The 20,205-nt window shown below is 42.0% G+C and overlaps 1 protein-coding gene across 2 annotated transcripts in view; it reads right to left on the reverse strand.

Moving 5' to 3' along the window:
• Nucleotides 1-20,205, reverse strand: part of CPNE3 (copine 3) — a 120,856-nt gene that overhangs the window by 19,117 nt on the left and 81,534 nt on the right. For both annotated transcript variants that reach the window (XM_073550541.1, XM_073550542.1), the window contains exons 8-12: nt 17,057-17,155; nt 11,092-11,178; nt 5,976-6,035; nt 3,320-3,453; nt 779-833 (exon numbers count right to left, since the gene is read on the reverse strand). In XM_073550541.1, the coding sequence (XP_073406642.1) occupies nt 779-833; nt 3,320-3,453; nt 5,976-6,035; nt 11,092-11,178; nt 17,057-17,155 (435 nt within the window). The remainder of the gene's footprint in view (nt 1-778; nt 834-3,319; nt 3,454-5,975; nt 6,036-11,091; nt 11,179-17,056; nt 17,156-20,205) is intronic.

The raw sequence follows: 20,205 nt of genomic DNA on the forward strand, positions 1-20,205 counted from the left end.
GGGAATCATTGAACAACATTAGTCACAATACAATTTTTTTTTTTCAGATTGCATTCATCCGTTTTAAACACAGATGAGTATGAGCCCTTAGGCCGGTTTCACATTAGCGCTTTTTAAGCGCACGCACGGCCGGGGGTAGCTCCGCCCCCGAGCCGGCTCTCTGCCCGGCGTGCCCGCCCCTTGCTTGTATCGCCGCCTACTAGCGGACAGCGGCGCCTGCGATCGGCGCACCCTATCTTTAGCATAGGGTGCGCAGATCGTGCGCAGGCCGTGCGCTAGTTGCGCTTTGACCTGCGCTGCGCACCTTTGACGGTGCGCCGTGCGCGCCAAAATCAAACTTTTCGGATTTTGGCGTGCACGGCGCACCGTCAAAAGTGCGCAGCGCAGGTCAAAGCGCAACTAGCGCACGGCCTGCGCACGATCTGCGCACCCTATGCTAAAGATAGGGTGCGCCGATCGCAGGCGCCGCTGTCCGCTAGTAGGCGGCGATACAAGCAAGGGGCGGGCACGCCGGGCAGAGAGCCGGCTCGGGGGCGGAGCTACCCCCAGCCGTGCGTGCGCTTAAAAAGCGCTAATGTGAAACCGGCCTTAGACAGACCATCTCCTCTTTGAGGTCAGATAAAATCATTTTGCAGCAACAATCGCATTGATTTATCCCAGTATCCCACAGAACAATATGTTAGGCGATAGGATCAACTCAATGGACGTATGTCCAAAGCCAACCTTAAACACTATAAATCTATAATTGTGCATGTTATACATTCCCTACAGCCATTACCTGCCCAGTCGGTGGTATCTGAGCTCCAAAGCCAAAGGCCGGGAACATTTTATCCCTAGAAATGAAACCAAGGAACAAACGCAGAAAATGAAGGAACATTTACAAATAATATTAATGTATTGCTATGAAAAATAGTGGTGGTTCCCAACTCTTCACACATTGAGTGTTTGGTGAGTTTTTCTTACTTCAGTATTTAGAAGCCAAAACCAGGAGTGGAAAAGTCTGAGGAAAAAGTATAATGGAAACACGTCACTTCGGTATTTTCTACACACTCCTGGTTTGGGCTTATAGATACGGGGTTAAAAAAAAAAAATTCACCAAATACTCAACTTATACACGTGGCCTTATACGACTTTAAAAACTTTGTGTGTCGCTGCCCTGTGAATGAGGGAATATTTCCGATGCTTTACAGCAGGCAGGTGTGGTCTTGTACATGGCGGATATGTCTGCACTCCAGGACACGTGTGCTTTCCAATAGACCTGTATTACTTGGCAGGCAGCGATTACAAAGTGCAGTAACTGAATTTATTTGTATCTTGTGGCCTAAAGCCATTAGCTATAGGTGGAATGACAACAGCACTTTGAAAAGTGGGATACATCACTTAACTCTCCCCCCCCCCCCCCCCCCCCTCGAGATTACTGCAGGCTTCATTTTCAAGCGCAACCACCTCTTCCAATGGTAAACAGGGGACACGCGTCACTGTATGCACCAAGTGGCTCAAAGTAGTGATGAGTGAATGTGCTGGGATAAGGTGTTATCTGAGCATGCTCGGGTGCTAACCTTGTGTCTTCTGCGTGATCGAATACTATGTTCTATTCCCCGTGCCTGCATGTCTCGCTGCTGTTCAACAGCCGCAACACATGCAGGGACTGTTGCATGTGTTGCGGCTGTCTAACAGCTAGAAGACATGCAGGCACGGGGACTAGAACTTATTTTTCGAGCACGCCAAAGACACTCGGTCAGCACCCGAGCATGCTCAGATAACACCTTATCCCAGTAGGTTCGCTCATCACTGGCTTGATGATAAAGCCAAAGGACACATGAGGCCTGCTGGGTTGACCACAACTTGCTCCAAAACCCTGATGCCAGTTATTTTTTTATTCTATACATTCCACATTCACCACCAACATCTCACATTTACAATTGTTTTTTTTTTCTTTTAGATACAGACAATTTTCTATATACCCTTCACACTTATGCTACAAGCGATACTCCCATGGAGTGTACATCTCATGATTTTACGGTGGATTTACTGTGGATATTTTATTCACTGAGCCAAGGTCCCAGTTTGGTTGCGCATGACCAAAGCTGCCATTCACAGTCGTGTTTTCACAGCACTTAGGAGTTGTGCTCTTTTCACTCATGACGTGTTCACCTCTCGCTTGCGTGTTACCACTGCACCTTGCTTGTTTCTCTACTGGGAGGAGGGGGAGATCTGTCAGCACTGGTCTTCCTTCTTGCCTTGCTTCATCTGCGAGCACTGGTCTCTTCTGTGTGTGCTCGGACTGTGGGGCATGTGACTTCTGATCCTGCTAATGTTTAAGGAGGTCAGGATCACAGCACTCCCTGTATGCAAGTGTGTATCTCACCCCCGGGTGAAGTGTTCCAAGCGAAACGCTCATCAGTCCCTGACTCCCTGCTGCATTATATTTGACTGCATTATTGTGGTAACTCTTTAGGTGTCTGCTTAAAAAGGACACCTACTACCTTTTTATCTAGTATCATCTGTCTTTCTTGGAGGCTTATTTTATAACCCCACATGTTCGTGGAGTTGAATAGTTCCTTACATCCCTTGGTTCTACTTTATTCCTTTTAGTGTTTCTTCTTGACAGCCTGCAAATATTTGTTGGATTTTTGCACTTATGGTTATAGACTGCCTTCTTGTGGTAGACATTGAAATTGCAGGTTGTGCATTATTATATAGGCGGTTTCACATCATCCCGTTTGTCTATCGTGTTGTCTCTATACTGAAAACAGAGCTCAGACCAGATAAGTGTTTCCAGAGTGAGCGGGCAGCGCACTTCTATATCTAATATGGGTACAATCAGTGGTGTAGCTTGTGGGCCCGAATGCAAAACCTCCAACAGGGCCCCCAACTAACATAGGCCTTTAACAGTAATAGTCGTTCCATATGGGGAAAAAGTGACCTTTCGGGCACACCTAGTCTCCAGGGGCTGGGTACAATTGCAATCCCTGCACCTATATCATACAGTGGGTACGGAAAGTATTCAGACCCCTTTAAATGTGATATTTCAGTCTTTCTTTTTTAATAAATTTGCAAAAAATTCCACATTTGTTTTTTTTCCGTCAAGATGGGGTGCAGAGTGTACATTAATGAGAAAAAAAAATTGAACTTTTTTGAATTTACCAAATGGCTGCAATGAAACAAAGAGTGAAAAATTTAAAAGGGTCTGAATACTTTCCGCACCCACTGTAGGTATACAATAATGTTATAGAACTCCAGAAAAGAAAAACTTTGGATTGCCCAATTATTTACTTACTATTCTAAAGACAAGGAGGAATGAGGAACCAAGACTTACGTGTCATAATCTTGTATTACCAAGCCCACCGACCAGATGGCATGCAGGTACTCATTGACTCCATTGGGACTGATGTAATGCAGAGAATCTGGAGACCTCGGATCGCCATTAGATCCAGTGAAATCAATTCCCACCTATTGTAATGGTAGCAAATGGAGGTCAGTAATCAGAATCCTAAAACATCAGATATCAGGATGTAAAACCTACAGCCATTCCATATAGTATGGCAACACACATCCTTCCTAAAAATTCACAATGGACTTTACTCAAGGACACCACATCCTGAAAAAAAAAAAAAAAAAAATCAGTCGTAAAGTGCAAAGATTACATAAATTCGGAAACACCCGTGAAAAACATTAAAAAAACCAGTTTGTTACATGTAATTAGTAACAGATTAGATAAAGGACTTTTCCCGCAAAGTCCACTTTAATCACTAGATCTTGGAATGTTAATACCTTCCACAATTGGATGTGTGTAAATAAAATGTTCCCGTGCTGAGATAGTCTTATACATGTGCCCCTGCTGCTTTTTTTTTTGTTTTTTTTTTGTTGACTAATTCTTTATATTGTTCGCAAGCACTCATTCATACTCTCTGCATGAAATATTTTATTATACGTGCAAAAACTCCATTTGATTGTTATTAATTCCATATATTGTTTGTAGGTAACTATTTATACCTTTTGCATGGAACCACTCATTTCTGCGCATCTATAAATTATTTTTGAGGTGAAAAAAAAAAAAATCTCTTTGATTCTGACTAACTTTATATTGTCCATAGGCACTCATTCACACCTTTCGCATGGAATCATTCATTTCTGCGCAGAAAATCCATTTTCCATTGGAAGATTACCTTGGAGTTATTTAATTACTTTTAGATATATCCATTTATATTATTGTACCTTTTTTTTTTTTTTCTCTAGGGAACTTCAATCCTGGAGTGATCTGTATCATTGCAAGGAACTGTTCACTTTTCCTTTCATGTGTTGCCACTTTTTGTAATTAATTGCAAGCTTTGTGATTGGTTTGTAACCTGTATATATTTTTCTCTGCATATTGTTTTTATTTACCTATGACTAAGGGTGCCTTTGTGCACCGGAAACGCGTCAGGTGTTTTTTGCATATTAATATGGCATATTAGCCTAATAAAGTTTTTTTCATTTATGCCGGTGTGCTGAACGAACTTTTTCTTCTTGTGGACATCTGCTGTGCTCACCAGCGTATTCATGCACCCACCTGTGGATCAATGAACTCAGCCCAAAGTGGTTTTCATTTGGATGCGATGCAAGCTCCCAGTCCTCCCTCTCCTGGTCTGATCATACCATAGATCCTGGGGAGCTTCCTTCACATCCAACTGTGGAACTTATTTTTATTCCAAGATCTATCGATTAAAGTTAACTTTATTTGTGGGACAACCCTTTTAAGCAGACATTGTTTTTCCCAAACTAGACATCCCACTATTCATGTTATCACGTCCCTGTGGGTGTGATAACATGATTTGCAATGTAAGCTCCAACTCCTTGCAAATCTCACTCACTTTTGTCCATTCAGGTTGGTGCGCAGCTGTGCCTTCCCCCATCTTCACAGCTGCACCGCACATGTCAGAAGAGCACATTAACTGCTGTCCACTGAAGACAATAACTGGAAGAAGAACACTGCACGCGCGGCTGTGCTCCCTGGACATGCTCCGCGCGGCTGTGCTCCCTGGACATGCTCCGCGCGGCTGTGCTCCCTGGACATGCTCCGCGCGGCTGTGCTCCCTGGACATGCTCCGCGCGGCTGTGCTCCCTGGACATGCTCCGCGCGGCTGTGCTCCCTGGACATGCTCCGCGCGGCTGTGCTCCCTGGACATGCTCAGTGCATCTATGAAGCCAGGGATCGTACTCCCAGCTTCATTGAGCACTGACTAGGGATGATCGGACCAGTGAATGCTCGGGTTCAACCAAACTTTATTCCAAAGTTCAGTTTGGGTACCAGAACTCTACCCGAACCCAAGAAGTCAATGGGTATCCAAACTTTGGTGGTGTAAAACAGTCATAGTGAGGGCTAGGGGGCTGCCAAAGGAAGCAGAGTGCCCTCCCGCAGAGTGAGTCTCTCACTCCAAACTGTAAAACAAACTTCCGGGAGAAGTCAGTGTTTGCAGTTCAGAATTAAGTTAACATGTTATTATTACCATATAGTGCTTGTCATTAAAAAAAAATGTCAATCTGCCTTTTTCATTCTATTTCAGCTCACTTTTTTTGTTTCTTCTTACGTTTCTCTGTATACAAGGTGAAAAAAATAAAACTGATGGTGGGATAAAATTAAGTAAAAAGCCCCCCACTGATTGATATCTGTAATGTTTGGCTCATTACACCATGCATTTAGTTTAATAAAGTCGGTATCTCCGGAGAAATAATCGATCTGACAGCTTAAACGCTTACACGTCTGACCTTTCTTTCATGCGGATGGCAAACATCACGGAAATGTAGCGAGGCCGAGCTGACATTAGATTGTCAGGGGATGCCAATAATACCAGGATAACGTCTATGCAGCTCTGCGTCGCATTCTTTACTTAGGATATTACATTCATGCATCTGTTGTGTTAATGAACATTACAGTTGTGTTGGCCACTGATGTAATTTTCCGGGTCATGATGTAGTTCAGGTCACGTACTCACCACAAAGTTCATCTGACATCCTCCCATAATATAGTCAAGAAATGTGTATTCCACTATGATCTGTAAAGAGACAAATCAGAGATAAGTAATGGAGAAATACACAATTGTGATCATTTTACCAAAGCTGCCACTATGATCTAAAAACTGCCGCACAAAAAAGTCCCTTAAACTAGTCATTGACCCCTTACTAAAAGGTTATTTATACAGCAGGAAAAGTAAGGCTGTAGTCACACCAATGTTTTTGACATTCTGTTTTTTTTGCTTGTTTGTTCCAAACGAATAAATGCAAAAAGTAACTTCTGCAACTAGAAGCTAAGACCCCTCATTAATTCTGGGGACTTTCTTGGTCCCGTTAGGTCTCATGTAGAGCCCATCCTACAGAATGTTTACTTCCATTCTAAAAACAAACTTATAATGGAACCCAGCCGGACCCCTTGATAATCAATGGTTTGCCTTACATAGGTAACGGATTTTTTAGATTAATTCTGTTTCTTCCAAAAATGGACAAACGTATGTCAAAAGCAGAATAATTTTAAAGGGGGGCATCAGTTAAATTGAGCTTTTGAGGTGTTAGAAAAGCTGGTTGCACGGGACCTCATGGATATGTTTAGGGCTTTCCCTGAACATATTCCCTCATGAAACCGGATCCTTAAAATGGGGAATTGCAACCACTTCGTAAATTTCAACCAAAAGGATAGCTCATCTCAAGCTCAACTATTTCCCCCCATTCCCCAAGCCATGTGTCTACACAGATGAATGAGGGACTGATTTTGTGGAAAGAGTTGTACTTTGTAAGACGCCAATCATTTTATCATATCATATACTGAAAAATGTGAAACTATTAATTCCAAGAGGGGAGAAATGTTGAAAAGAAAAATGCAATTCCGTCATTTTTTTTTTTTTTTTTTGGGGGGGGGGGGTTATTTTCATAGAGTTGATTGTGTGATAAAAATTACTTGACAGCTTCATACTTCAGGTCAGTACGATTATGGCATGCTCAAACTTATGATCACATTTTATTATTTTAGTGACTTGCGGTAACATTTTAAAACTTTCTAAACGTAAAAAATAAATTGGTTGTATCACCATACTTTTATGTGTGAAAAGCTGTAGTTTTTAATTTTAGGATACATATATTTTGCTTGATTTGACTGAAAAACTGAAATCTTGGTGTTTCAATTATTTTTTTTTTTTTTCATAACAGCTTTTACCTTGTGGTTAAATAATCTAATAAATACTTTGATAGCTCAGACATTAGTGACAGAGCAGTACTGAACATGTATAGATTGCTTCATTTTAAATTGGGAATGGAGGAGTGATTTGAATTACATATACACTACCATTCAAAAGTTTGGGGTAACCCAGACAATTGTGTTTTCCATGAAAACTCATACTTTTATTAATCAAATGAGTTGCCAAATGAATTTAAAATCTAGTCCAGACATTGACAAGTTTCGAAAAAAAGATTTTTGTTTGTAATAATTTTCTCCTTCAAACTTTGCTTTTGTCAAAGAATGCTCCCTTTGCAGCAAATACAGCATTGCAGACCTTTGGCATTCTCTGGAGAAATTTCACCCCATGCTTCCAGAAGCACCTCCCACAAGTTGGTTTGGCTTGATGGGCACTTTTTGTGTACCATACGGTCAAGCTGCTTCCACAACAGCTGAATGGGGTTGAGACCTGGTGACTGCGCTGGCCACTCCATTACAGATAGAATACCAGCTGCCTGCTTCTTCCCTATATCGTTCTTGCATAATTTGGAAGTGTGCCTTGGGTCATTGTCCTGTTGTAGGATGAAATTGGCCCCAATCAAGCGCTGTCCACAGGGTATGGCATGGCGTTGCAAAATGGAGTGATAGCCTTTCTTATTCAAAATCCCTTTTACCTTGTACAAATCTCCCACTTTACCAGCACCAAAGCAACCCCAGACCATCACATTACCTCCACCATGCTTGACAGATGGAGTCAGGCACTCTTCCAGCATCTTTTCAGTTGTTCTGCATCTCACAAATGTTCTTCTGTGTGATCCAAACACCTCAAACTTGGATTCGTCAGTCCATAACACTTTTTTCCAATCTTCCGCTGTCCAATGTCTGTGCTCTTTTGCCCATATTAATCTTTTCCTTTTATTAGCCAGTCTCAGACATGACTTTCTTTGCCACTCGGCCCTGAAGGCCAGCATTCCAGAGTCGCCTCTTCACTGTAGACGTTGACATTGGCATTTTGCGTGTACTAGAATCATAGAACCGTAGAGTTGGAAGGGACCTCCTGGGCCATCTGGTCCAACCCCCTGCTCAAAGCAGGATTCGCTAAATCATCCCAGTCAGATGTCTGTCCAGCCTCTGTTTGAAGACTTCCATTGAAGGAGAACTCACCACTTCTCGTGGCAGCCTGTTCCACTCATTGATCACTCTAACTGTCAAAAAGTTTTTCTAATATCTAATCTGTGTCTCTTCCCATTCAGTTTCATCCCATTGCTTCTAGTCTTTCCTTGTGCAAATGAGAATAAAGTTGATCCTTCTACAATGTGACAGCCCTTTAGATATTTGTAGACAGCTATTAAGTCTCCTCTCAGTCTTCTCTTTTGCAAACTAAACATTCCCAAATCCTGCAACCTTTCCTCATAAGACAGGGTTTGCAGACCGGTCACCATTCTGGTCGCTCTTTTCTGAACTTGCTCCAGTTTGTTGATGTCTTTTTTAAAATGTGGTGCCCAAAACTGGACACAATATTCCAGATGAGGTCTGACCAAAGAGGAGTAGAGGGAAATAATGACTTCACGTGATCTAGACTGTATGCTTCTGTTAATACATCCTAGAATTGCATTTGCCTTTTTTGCTGCTGCATCACACTGTTGACTCATATTCAGTCTGTGATCTATTAGTATACCCAAGTCTTTTTCACATGTGCTGTCACTTAGCCCTATTCCTCCCATTCTATATATGCTTTTTTCATTTTTATTGCCCAGATGTAGTACTTTGCATTTCTCCCTGTTAAAAACCATTCTGTTAGTTGCTGCCCACTTCTCCAGTTTATTTAAATCTTTTTGAATCCTCTCTCTCTCTTCTCTAGTACTAGCTATCCCTCCTAGCTTTGTGTCATCAGCAAATTTAATCAGTTTACCCTCAATTCCTTCATCTAAATCGTTGATAAAGATGTTGAACAATACAGGGCCCAGGACAGAGCCCTGTGGTACCCCACTTGAGACATTCTTCCAACTGGATGTGCAGCCATTTACGACAACTCTTTGGGTCCGATCACTAAGCCAGTTATGAATCCACCTAACAGTTGCCTTGTTCATTCCATACTTAGTCATTTTTTCAATAAGGATTGTATGAGAGACTTTGTCAAATGCTTTGCTGAAGTCAAGATATACTATATCTACAGCATTTCCTTGATCCACCCAATCAGTGATACCGTCATAGAAGGAAATTAAGTTAGTCTGACATGACTTATTAGTTACAAACCCATGCTGACTCTGTTTAATCACTTCATTCTTATCCAGGTATTGACATACATGTTGTTTAATAATTTGTTCAAAGATCTTTCCTGGTATAGAAGTCAGACTCACCGGCCTATAGTTGCCTGAGTCCACCTTCTTCCCCTTTTTGAAGATAGGAACAACATTTGCTCTTCTCCAGTCTTCTGGCACTTCTCCTGTTCTCCAAGAATTTTCAAAGATTATGGAGAGGGGTACTATTTAATGAAGCTGCCAGTTGAGGACCTGTGAGGCATCGATTTCTCAAACTACAGACTCTAATGTACTTGTCTTGTTGCTCAGTTGTGCAGCGGGGCCTCCCACTTCTCTTTCTACTCTGGTTAGAGCCTGTTTGTGCTCTCCCCTGAAGGGAGTAGTACACACCGTTGTAGGAAATCTTCAGTTTCTTGGCAATTTCTCACATGGAATAGCCTTCATTTCTAAAGTACAAGAATAGACTGTCGAGTTTCACATGAAAGTTCTTTTTTTCTGGCCATTTTGAGAGTTTAATGGAACCAACAAAAGTAATGCTCCAGATTCTCAACTAGCTCAAAGGAAGTTCAGGTTTATAGCTTCTCTAAACTGCCAAACAATTTCAGTTGTGCTAACATACTTGCACAAGGGTTTTCAAGGGTATTCTATCCATCCATTAGCCTTCTTACACAGTTAGCAAACACAAAGTACCATAAGAACACTGGAGTGGTGGTTGTTGGAAATGGGCCTCTAAACACCTATGAAGATATTTAATTACAAACCAGATGTTTGCAGCTAGAATAGTCATTTACCACATTAACAATGTATAGAGTGTATTTCTGAATCATTTAATGTTAGCTTCATTGGAAAAAACTGCTTTTCTTTGAAAAATAAGGAAATTTCCAAGTGTTTTTTTGATTTTTCACTGCATCTTGTTTAGTTCTTGTAGGAAATTTTGATTTCATATTGCTATATATAATAAAAAAGTCATGATCTCCTGTGAAGCCCTGCCTTAGCCGCACAACAATGTACAGTACAGTGACCATCAATGGGAGCAAATGGAGTCCCTATGTTCAGACACATGGCGAGACAGTACTGGTTCTGGGAAGAAATCTCTCAAAGGCCGGGGTCACACTTGCGAGAAACTCGCACGAGTCTCGTGTCTCAATACCTGGCATCTCCGTCGGCACTCAGACTGGAGCACTTAACTGCACAGAAATACATGCAGCCGCACACTGCGGTCCCGAGTGTCGGCGGCAGTGCCGGGTATTGAGACGCGAGACTCGTGCTAGTTTCTCGCAAGTGTGACCCCGGCCTTAGACTCAGAACCAAATGTTTTTTATTGAAGCATCTAAATGTGCAAAACCATTGTAAAAGGAGAGGGAGCGGGTAAGCGATGACATCCCCTATTGTAATTGGTGAATTCTGTGTTACCAGCTGTGTATAGAGGTGTTATCTGTCAAAGTTTTTCCCCCATGTTGACAAAAATGCAAGAGTTCTAATTTTGTTTTTTTAATACAAGTAGTGACTTCGAAAAAAATAAGAAAAAAAAAAAAAAACTGGTGTAAACTGTAGGTAGTTTTCCACTGACTGATTCCCTTAAAGTAGGGCGAGTTAATAGCAATTAACTAATTTCTCCAAATATAAAAATATCACTCCACCTACTTGGCAAGTTTTCACACTGACCACCCCAGAATTTCTGTAGCTTTTCTTCTTCTGTTTCTTCTTTTCGTTTATGCAGTCATATTCCACCTACAGAGAAAAAAAAAAAAAAAAAAAAAAAACTTTAAAATTAAAAAAAGTGTATTCCACATAATTTATACATAGACCTAACAGGAATCTGTCACCTGGTTTTTCCTTCCGCACCTGAGAGCAGTAGGGGCAGAGACAGGGCCGGCCCCAGGTTTTCATGGGCACCTGTTGAAAGAGTCTCAGGGGGGCCCCCTTTAACACATATCACAATTCATGATGCACAGATACGGCAGAGAAATATAGATATTGTACAATGCCAAAGATTTCACCTACTTCTTACACTATAATGAGTGATATAAATACTGAATTCTACAATAGCTCAGAAACCGGCGAATTCTCACAGCGCACAGTGCGTGCCCTGTGCCATTTTAGACCAGACAGTATAGTCCTCCATACAGTATTATGGGCACCACATAGTGCTCCATACAGAATAATGGGCCCCATATAATGCTCCAAACAGAATAATGAGCCCCATATAATACTCCATACAGAATAATGAGCCCCATATAATACTCCATACAGAATAATGAGCCTCTCATAATGCTCCATACAGAATAATGGGCCCCATATAATGCTCCATACAGAATAATGAGCCTCATAATGCTCCACAGAATAATGGGCCCCATATAATGCTCAATACAGAATAATGAGCCCCATATATTGCTCCATACAGAATAATGAGCCCCATATATTGCCATATATTGCTCCATACAGAATGAGCCCCATATATTGCTCCATACAGAATAATGAGCCCCATATATTGCTCCATACAGAATAATGAGCCCCATATATTGCTCCATACAGAATGAACCCCATATCTTGCTCCATACAGAATAATGAGCCCCATATATTGCTCCATACAGAATAATGAGCCCCATATATTGCTCCATACAGAATAATGAGCCCCATATATTGCTCCATACAGAATAATGAGCCCCATATATTGCTCCATACAGAATAATGAGCCCCATATCTTGCTCCATACAGAATAATGAGCCCCATATCTTGCTCCATACAGAATAATGAGCCCCATATCTTGCTCCATACAGAATAATGAGCCCCATATATTGCTCCATACAGAATTAACCCCATATCTTGCTCCATACAGAATAATGGGCCCCATATAATTCTCCATACCAAATGAGCCCCATATATTGCTCCATACAGAATAATGGGCCCCATATAGTGGTCCATACAGAATGAGCCCCATATATTGCTCCATGGAGAATGAGTCCCATATATTACTCCATACAGAATAATGGCCCCCATATAATGCTCCATACAGAATAATGGGCCATATATTGGTCCATACAGAATAATGGGCCCCATATAGTGCTCCATACAGAATAATGAGCCCCATATATTGCTCCATACAGAATAATGAGCCCCATATATTGCTCCATACAGACTAATGGGCCCATATATTGTGCCATACAAAATAGGCCCCATATAATACTCCATACAGAATGGCCCAAATATAATGCTCCATACAGAATAATGTGCCCCATATAGTGCTCCATACAGAGTAATGGCCCCAACATATTGGTCCATACAGAATAATGGGCCTCATATAGTGCTCCATACAGAATGAGCCCAATATATTGCTCCATACAGAATAATGAGCCCCATATAATGCTCCATACAGAATAATTTTCCCTATGTACAGTTGTGGCCAAAAGTATTGACACCCCTGCAATTCTGTCAGATAATACTCAGTTTCTTCCTGAAAATGATTGCAAACACAAATTCTTTGGTATTATCTTCATTTAATTTGTCTTAAAATGAAAAAACACAAAAAGAATTGTCCTAAAGCCAAATTGGACATAATTCCACACCAAACATAAAAAAGAGGATGGACAAAAGTATTGGCACTGTTCGAAAAATCATTTGATGCTTCTCTAATTTGTGTAATTAACAGCACCTGTAACTTACCTGTGGCACCTAACAGGTGTTGGCAATAACTAAATCACACTTGCAACCAGTTGACATGGATTAACGTTGACTTAACCTATGTCCTGTGTCCTTGTGTGTACCACATTGAGCATGGAGAAAAGAAAGAAGACAAAAGAACTGTCTGAGGACTTGAGAAACCAAATTGTGAGGAAGCATGAGCAATCTCAAGGCTACAAGTCCATCTCCAAAGACCTGAATGTTCCTGTGTCTACCGTGCGCAGTGTCATCAAGAAGTTTAAAGCCCATGGCACTGTGGCTAACCTCCCTAGATGTGGACGGAAAAGAAAAATTGTCAAGAGATTTCAAAGCAAGATTGTGCGGATGTTGGATAAAGAACCTCGACTAACATCCAAACAAGTTCAAGCTGCCCTGCAGTCCGAGGGTACAACAGTGTCAACCCGTACTATCCGTCGGCGTCTGAATGAAAAGGGACTGTATGGTAGGAGACCCAGGAAGACCCCACTTCTTACCCCGAGACATAAAAAAGCCAGGCTGAAGTTTGCCAAAACTTACCTGAAAAAGCCTAAAACGTTTTGGAAGAATGTTCTCTGATCAGATGAGACAAAAGTAGAGCTTTTTGGGCAAAGGCATCAACATAGAGTTAACAGGAGAAAAAAAGGCATTCAAAGAAAAGAACACGGTCCCTACAGTCAAGCATGGCGGAGGTTCCCTGATGTTTTGGGGTTGCTTTGCTGCCTCTGGCACTGGACTGCTTGACCGTGTGCATCACATTATGAAGTCTGAAGACTACCAACAAATTTTGCAGCATAATGTAGGGCCCATTGTGAGAAAGCTGGGTCTCCCTCAGAGGTCATGTGTCTTCCAGAAGGACAATGACCCAAAACACACTTCAAAAAGCACTAGAAAATGGTTTGAGAGAAAGCACTGGAGACATCTAAGGTGGCCAGCAATGGGTCCAGACCTGAATCCCATAGAACACCTGTGGAGAGATCTAAAAATGGCAGTTTGGAGAAGGCACCCTTCAAATATCATGGACCTGGAGCAGTTTGCCAAAGAAGAATGGTCTAAAATTCCAGCAGAGCATTGTAAGAAACTCATTGATGGTTACCGGAAGCGGTTGGTCGCAGTTATTTTGGCTAAAGGTTGTGCAACCAAGTATTAGGCTGAGGGTGCCAATACTTTTGTCTGGCCCATTTTTGGAGTTTTGTGTGAAATGATCAATGTTTTGCTTTTTGCTTCATTCTCTTTTGTGTTTTTTCATTTAAGACAAATTAAATGAAGATAATAATACCAAAGAATTTGTGTTTGCAATCATTTTCAGGAAGAAACTGAGTATTATCTGACAGAATTGCAGGGGTGTCAATACTTTTGGCCACAACTGTAAGGCTCCATACAGAATAATGAACTCCATATAGTGCTCAATACAGAATAATGGGCCTCATATAGTGCACCATACAGAATTGACCCTCCCCCCCGCTTGCTCAGGGTCCCAGCACTTGCCCATGTGGAGACACCGGCCCTGGGTATAGACTCCAATTCCAGTGATGTGTCACTTTCTAGACTGTTTGCTGTCATTTTGATAAAAGCAGTTTTCTCTGCTGCAGATCTACCAGTTCTCTGTATAACCACGCCCACACTACTGATTGGCTGCTCTCTGTGTGTATTGTGCATGGGCAGAAAGCTGCCAATCAATGGTGTGGGCAGGGTTATAGAGCGCTCAGCATTCAGAGAACTGGTAGATTATTAGGTTATTCTATGATAAGGTGACAAAACCTGGTGACAGATTCCCTTTAAGGTAGAGTAATAATGGTGGAGATTGGTGGAAACCATGAACAAAATCATTCATGACAGTATGTGAGAAGTAACTGTATTATACAGTATAAATGGCAGCCAATTAGAAAAATCTCCATATTTGTTTGGGAGGGAGGACATGACATAATGGGTTTGGAAGAGGGGAGCATGTAAATATAAGGCATCGAGGGAGCAGGAGGAGCACAGTGGTGGGCACTGAGGATGCAGGAGAGTGACTAGTAATGAATTGTAGGTAGGCGTACAGTGGCTAATATATTTATTGGTCGGGAAAAAGTCGCTAATTCTAGTTAACAGGGTGCACAGCGCTGGCTCATCAATTTACATTACATTTGTAATAGTGGGTTGCATAATTATTAATTATTTAACAGCCTTTGGATCGATGTTGAGCCATGGCGACTTGATGGATGAACGCCCTGTAGGAAGATCGATCTTGTGTAAGAATAATGATGGACTGCGCTGCTGTGTTCCTACCCCTGAAGACAACAATCTCACTTTGTGTACAGCGTTATGTTTACATGTAATGTGAATAGTATTGTGCATCTTCTATAAATGTATGATGGTAATGTAAATTGTTAATATATATTGCGCAGTGCATAGTGCAAGGTAAGCAGAAGATTAAGCCCCCGTTACACATAGCAATATCGCTGTAACGTCACCGATTTTGTGACGTTATAGCGATATTGCTAGCGATATCGCGATGTCTGATACTTACCTCCGACCGGCTCCCCCGCTGCTCATCGCTGGTCGCGCGAGAACGTCCTGGACCATTTCTCGTCAGGCGCTTCCTGTGGCACCGACGAGCGACGCGTGGACGCGGGCGGGAGGACGTCAGGATCGCCGCGTCTGACAAGTAAGTAGCCACCCCTGACCCCTGCTATGTCGCTGGTGAGATCTGCCTGTGTGGCAGCTCCCTAGCGACAACTTAGCGATGCACCAGCGATCCATATCGTTGTCGGGATCGCTGGTGCATCGCTAAGTGTAACGGTACCCTTAAGGGGTTATCGCTAGCAATATCGCTATAACGTCACCGTTTTTGTGACGTTATAGCGATATTGCTATGTGTGATACTTACCTCCAACCAGCTCCCCCGCTGTCCATCGCTGATCGCGCGAGAATGTCCGGCTCCATTTCTCGTCGGGCGCTTCCTGCTGGGCTTCCTGCTGGCGCCGACGAGCAACGCGTGGAGGCGGGCGGGAGGACGTCAGGATCGCTGTGTGTGAAAGGTAAGTATCGTGCGCTGTATCGCTGCTGCATCGCTGTGAGATCTGCCTGTGTGACAGCTCACTAGCGATCATTTAGCGATGCACCAGCCATCCTGACCGGGTCGGATCGCTGGTGCATCGCTAAATGTAAAGGGGCCTTTAGACTAGGGATCAGATAAGTATTGTTCATAAAAATAAACAGTTCAGCAACAGTATAAGATAAAGGACAATAGGTTTAGTCCATACGATATAACGTAGTTAATAATAGAACTAGCCCCCCGGGTGGGAACTAGTGTTAATAATAGGTGGGCACTTCTTCGCCTCGTTCCTTCTATTCTTCTGAACATGATGTCCTTCTCCAGTGATTGCTCTCTGCGTATCACGTGTCCAAAGGCAAGCCATAGCTCAGTGATCCTTGCTTCAAGTGACATAATAGCCAAAAACATTAATGGTTGGCGCTCGTCTTTTTTATTTTCAGGGTGGCGATTATAAGTGCGGAAAACTGCAGTTACAGAGTCCCGGTATTAGGATGTCGACATGAAGGTTTGACAAGGTGAAGAAAAAGGCTGCAAGTCAGGGACCGACTAGTCCCTGCTGTACTTGAGCATGTGCCGGTTGTCACAAGTAATTTGCGGGGAAGGTGCTGGTGTCGCCTCTCCTTACAATGTGCATTGACCTTGTGCTCTTTTGCCAGCTCGTCACTTCTGAATCATGTGACACATCACGTGATACTTAGGGTGTTGGGGGTCCATGCCCTCTACAAAGCTTAGGCCCTGACTACTGTTAATCCGCCACCAGCATATGTTAGATAAGTCCTGGGGGCGAGTTGTGGTGATTGTAGGAATTCTGGAATGGAGAAACATTGAGCTACAACAATGGCTGTTACTTTACAACCTTTACACTCATTAAAGAGGGATGACAAGTGTATTCAAGAGCCGTGGACCACTTACTGGCATTGAGCGACTTGCTTCCTTTAGTTTGGACATAGTGGCCTGAAATATTCCAATCAAGTCATGCGAGCCATCATTGTCATGGTCATAACACTCCACCTGAAATACAGGAAACAGGGATTAAAGAACGAGGGACACTTCGTACTCTACTTATAAAACTAATGCAAGCTATAAAGGATTATTTACAAAAATGGCCAATTAAACCTTATGACGAATGCAGCAGAAGAAAGGCACTGATACAGGAGAAGTACTAATAAAACTTAACCTTTAATAAATGTATTAAATTACAGTGGCACATCTTTAAAAAACACTCTGGGTGGGGGTGTAGGATGCGGAGAGATATTATAACCCTCAATAGCCCTGGGGATGAGTAAGGCCGGAGACACATTAGTGATTTTAAAGTCTCTCCGATTTTGTTCCTGAAAAGTCAGATTAGTGTAATAAGAGTACAATCCCCATGATGTGAGGGACTCTGCCTTGGAGCATGGGTGCTGTGGTGCCTCAGGTCGCCCGCCCTGCTGGTGCACGGTCACTGTGACGGTGGGTTATGCAAGACCCTGCACCTTTCAGGCTAGGGACCCACTGGGAGATTTGCCGTGACATTGTGCTTCATACAGTCTGATCAGAATATTAATCCAAGAACCTCATGTTCAGTTTGTAAGTTTTTGCATTAGATCGAAGTAGAAACATCGGGATGTGCGGGCCATGACTTTTTCTAGTTATAACATCCAATTGTGGAACTTATTATTCAAAAGATCTATTGATTAAAATTAACTTTGCTCGTGGGAAAACCCTCTTTAATGAGGTCCCGCATTTTGTTTTACCATAATATTGGGCCTCCCACAGCTTACTTCCCTGATGAGTCCTTTATCTCTGATGAAACGGGTGGGATCAGAGGTGTGGGAATTTCTTCAGTGTGGACTACACTTGGTAGTGGTAGGAATTAGGCAACTTCCCCAATATCAGCCAGGTGATGGCCCACTTCTATGGCGCAGTGCTCAGTTAGGATTGGGTTAGATCTCTTTTTTTTCTCCTATTGGCACAATTTATTTTTTTTTATCACATATTTGCCTATTATTGGAGGATTTTCTCTGCACACTCCGAGAACTATGCCAAGCCATATATGGTGCCACTAATCTCATCCTGGCCGGTGTTACTGCGTCTTACTGACATATTTGTATCCCGTGTCAGGTTTTTAGTGCCATCATCACCAGATATGTCTCCGGGCTACTTGGTGCGCTCTGGTGACATAATCTAGTGTTTGGAGACTCCATTCATCCTGTACCGAGAGTTCTCATAAACCGTTATGTGACTAGGGTTATTTGTTTTGCCGTTTAATTGAAGAAAATTATTTAAAAAAAAAAAAAAAAATCTCCACCACCACAGATTTCCTTTAAGGAGATAATTCTGTTTCACAAATGACAATAAATGGATTTTGGCTCCCAACAGTTACGGTCACCTGAACTTTAGGCCAATTTCCATCTTTCTTCAATAGCTAATGGTAGCATTGTTAATGGTCTGATCCCTATTCCTCCCGAGCCACCGGCGCACACCAGCTGGCGGGGGTAAGTAGGTGTGCATTTACTAGGCACTTGTATTCTCCATAGATGTGATTTTCAAAAAAGTCTGAAAAGCATTTTTTGGTGAAATTCCCAATTGATTAACCCCTTTACTACCAAGGGTGGTTTGCACGTTAACTCCCGGGCCAATTTTTACAATTCTGACCACTGTCCCTTTATGAGGTCATAACTCAGGAACGCTTAAACGGATCTAGGCAATTCTGACATTGTTTTCTAGTGACATATTGCACATCATGTTAGTGGTAAAATTTCATTCATATAACTTGCGTTTGTGAAAAAAATGGAAATTTGGCAAAAATTTTGAAAATTTCACAACTTTCCAACTTTGAATTTTTATGCCCTTAAATCACAGAGATACGGCACGCAAAAAACATGATAACTAACATTTCCCACATGTTTATTTTACATCAGCACAATTTGGGAACAAAAATATTTTTTTGTTAGGAAGTTATAAGGGTTAAAAGTTGACCAGCGATTTCTCATTTTTACAACACCATTTTATTTTTACGGACCACATCACATTTGAAGTCACTTTGAGAGGTCTATATGATAGAAAATACCCAAAAGTGACACCATTCTAAAAACTGCACCCCTCAAGGTGCTCAAAACCAGATTCAAGAAGTTTATTAACCCTTCAGGTGCTTCACAGGAATTTTTTGAATGTTTAAAAAAAAAAAAAAAAAAAAAAAATGAACATTTAACTTTTTTTCACAAAAAAATTACTTCAGGTTCAATTTTTTTATTTTACCAAGGGTAACAGGAGAAATTGGACTGGAAAGTTATTGTACAATTTGTCCTGAGTACGCTGATACCTGATATGTGGGGGGGAACCACTGTTTGGGCACATGGCAGAGCTCGGAAGGGAAGGAGCGCCGTTTGACTTTTTCACTGCAAAATTGGCTGGAATTCAGATCGGACGCCATGTCATGTTTGGAGAGCCCCTGATGTGCCTAAACAGTGGAAACCCCCCACAAGTAACCCCATTTTAGAACTAGACCCCCCAAGGAACTAACTTATCTAGATGTGTGGTGAGAACTTTGAACCCCCAAGGGCTTCACAGAAGTTTATAACGTACAGCCGTACAATTAAAAAAATCAATTTTTCTACAAAAAAATGATCTTTTCACCCCCAATTGTTATTTTCCCAAGAGTAACAGGACCCCAAAAGTTATTGTGCAATTTGTCCTGAGTACGCTGATACCCCATATGTGGGGGTAAACCACTATTTGGGCGCATGGCAGAGCTCGGAAGGGAAGCAGCACCATTTGACTTTTTGGGCTGGAATTGAGATTGGACGTCATGTCACATTTGGAAAGCCCCTGATGTACCAAAAGAGTGGAAACCCCCCAATTCTAATTCCAACCCTAACCCCAACACACCCCTAACCCTAGCTCTAATGAGAAAATGGAAATAAATACATTTTTTTAATTTTATTATTTTTCCCTAACTAAGGGGGTGATAACGGGGGGTTTGATTTACTATTTATGGCGGTTTTTATGTTTGGCAGCTGTCGCACGCTAAAAGATGCTTTTTATTGTTAAAATAGTTTTTGCATCACCACATATTGAGA

Source organism: Dendrobates tinctorius, unplaced genomic scaffold (assembly GCF_039654945.1).
Source record: "Dendrobates tinctorius isolate UK_male_01 unplaced genomic scaffold, ASM3965494v1 ptg000165l, whole genome shotgun sequence".
Taxonomy (NCBI): domain Eukaryota; kingdom Metazoa; phylum Chordata; class Amphibia; order Anura; family Dendrobatidae; genus Dendrobates; species Dendrobates tinctorius.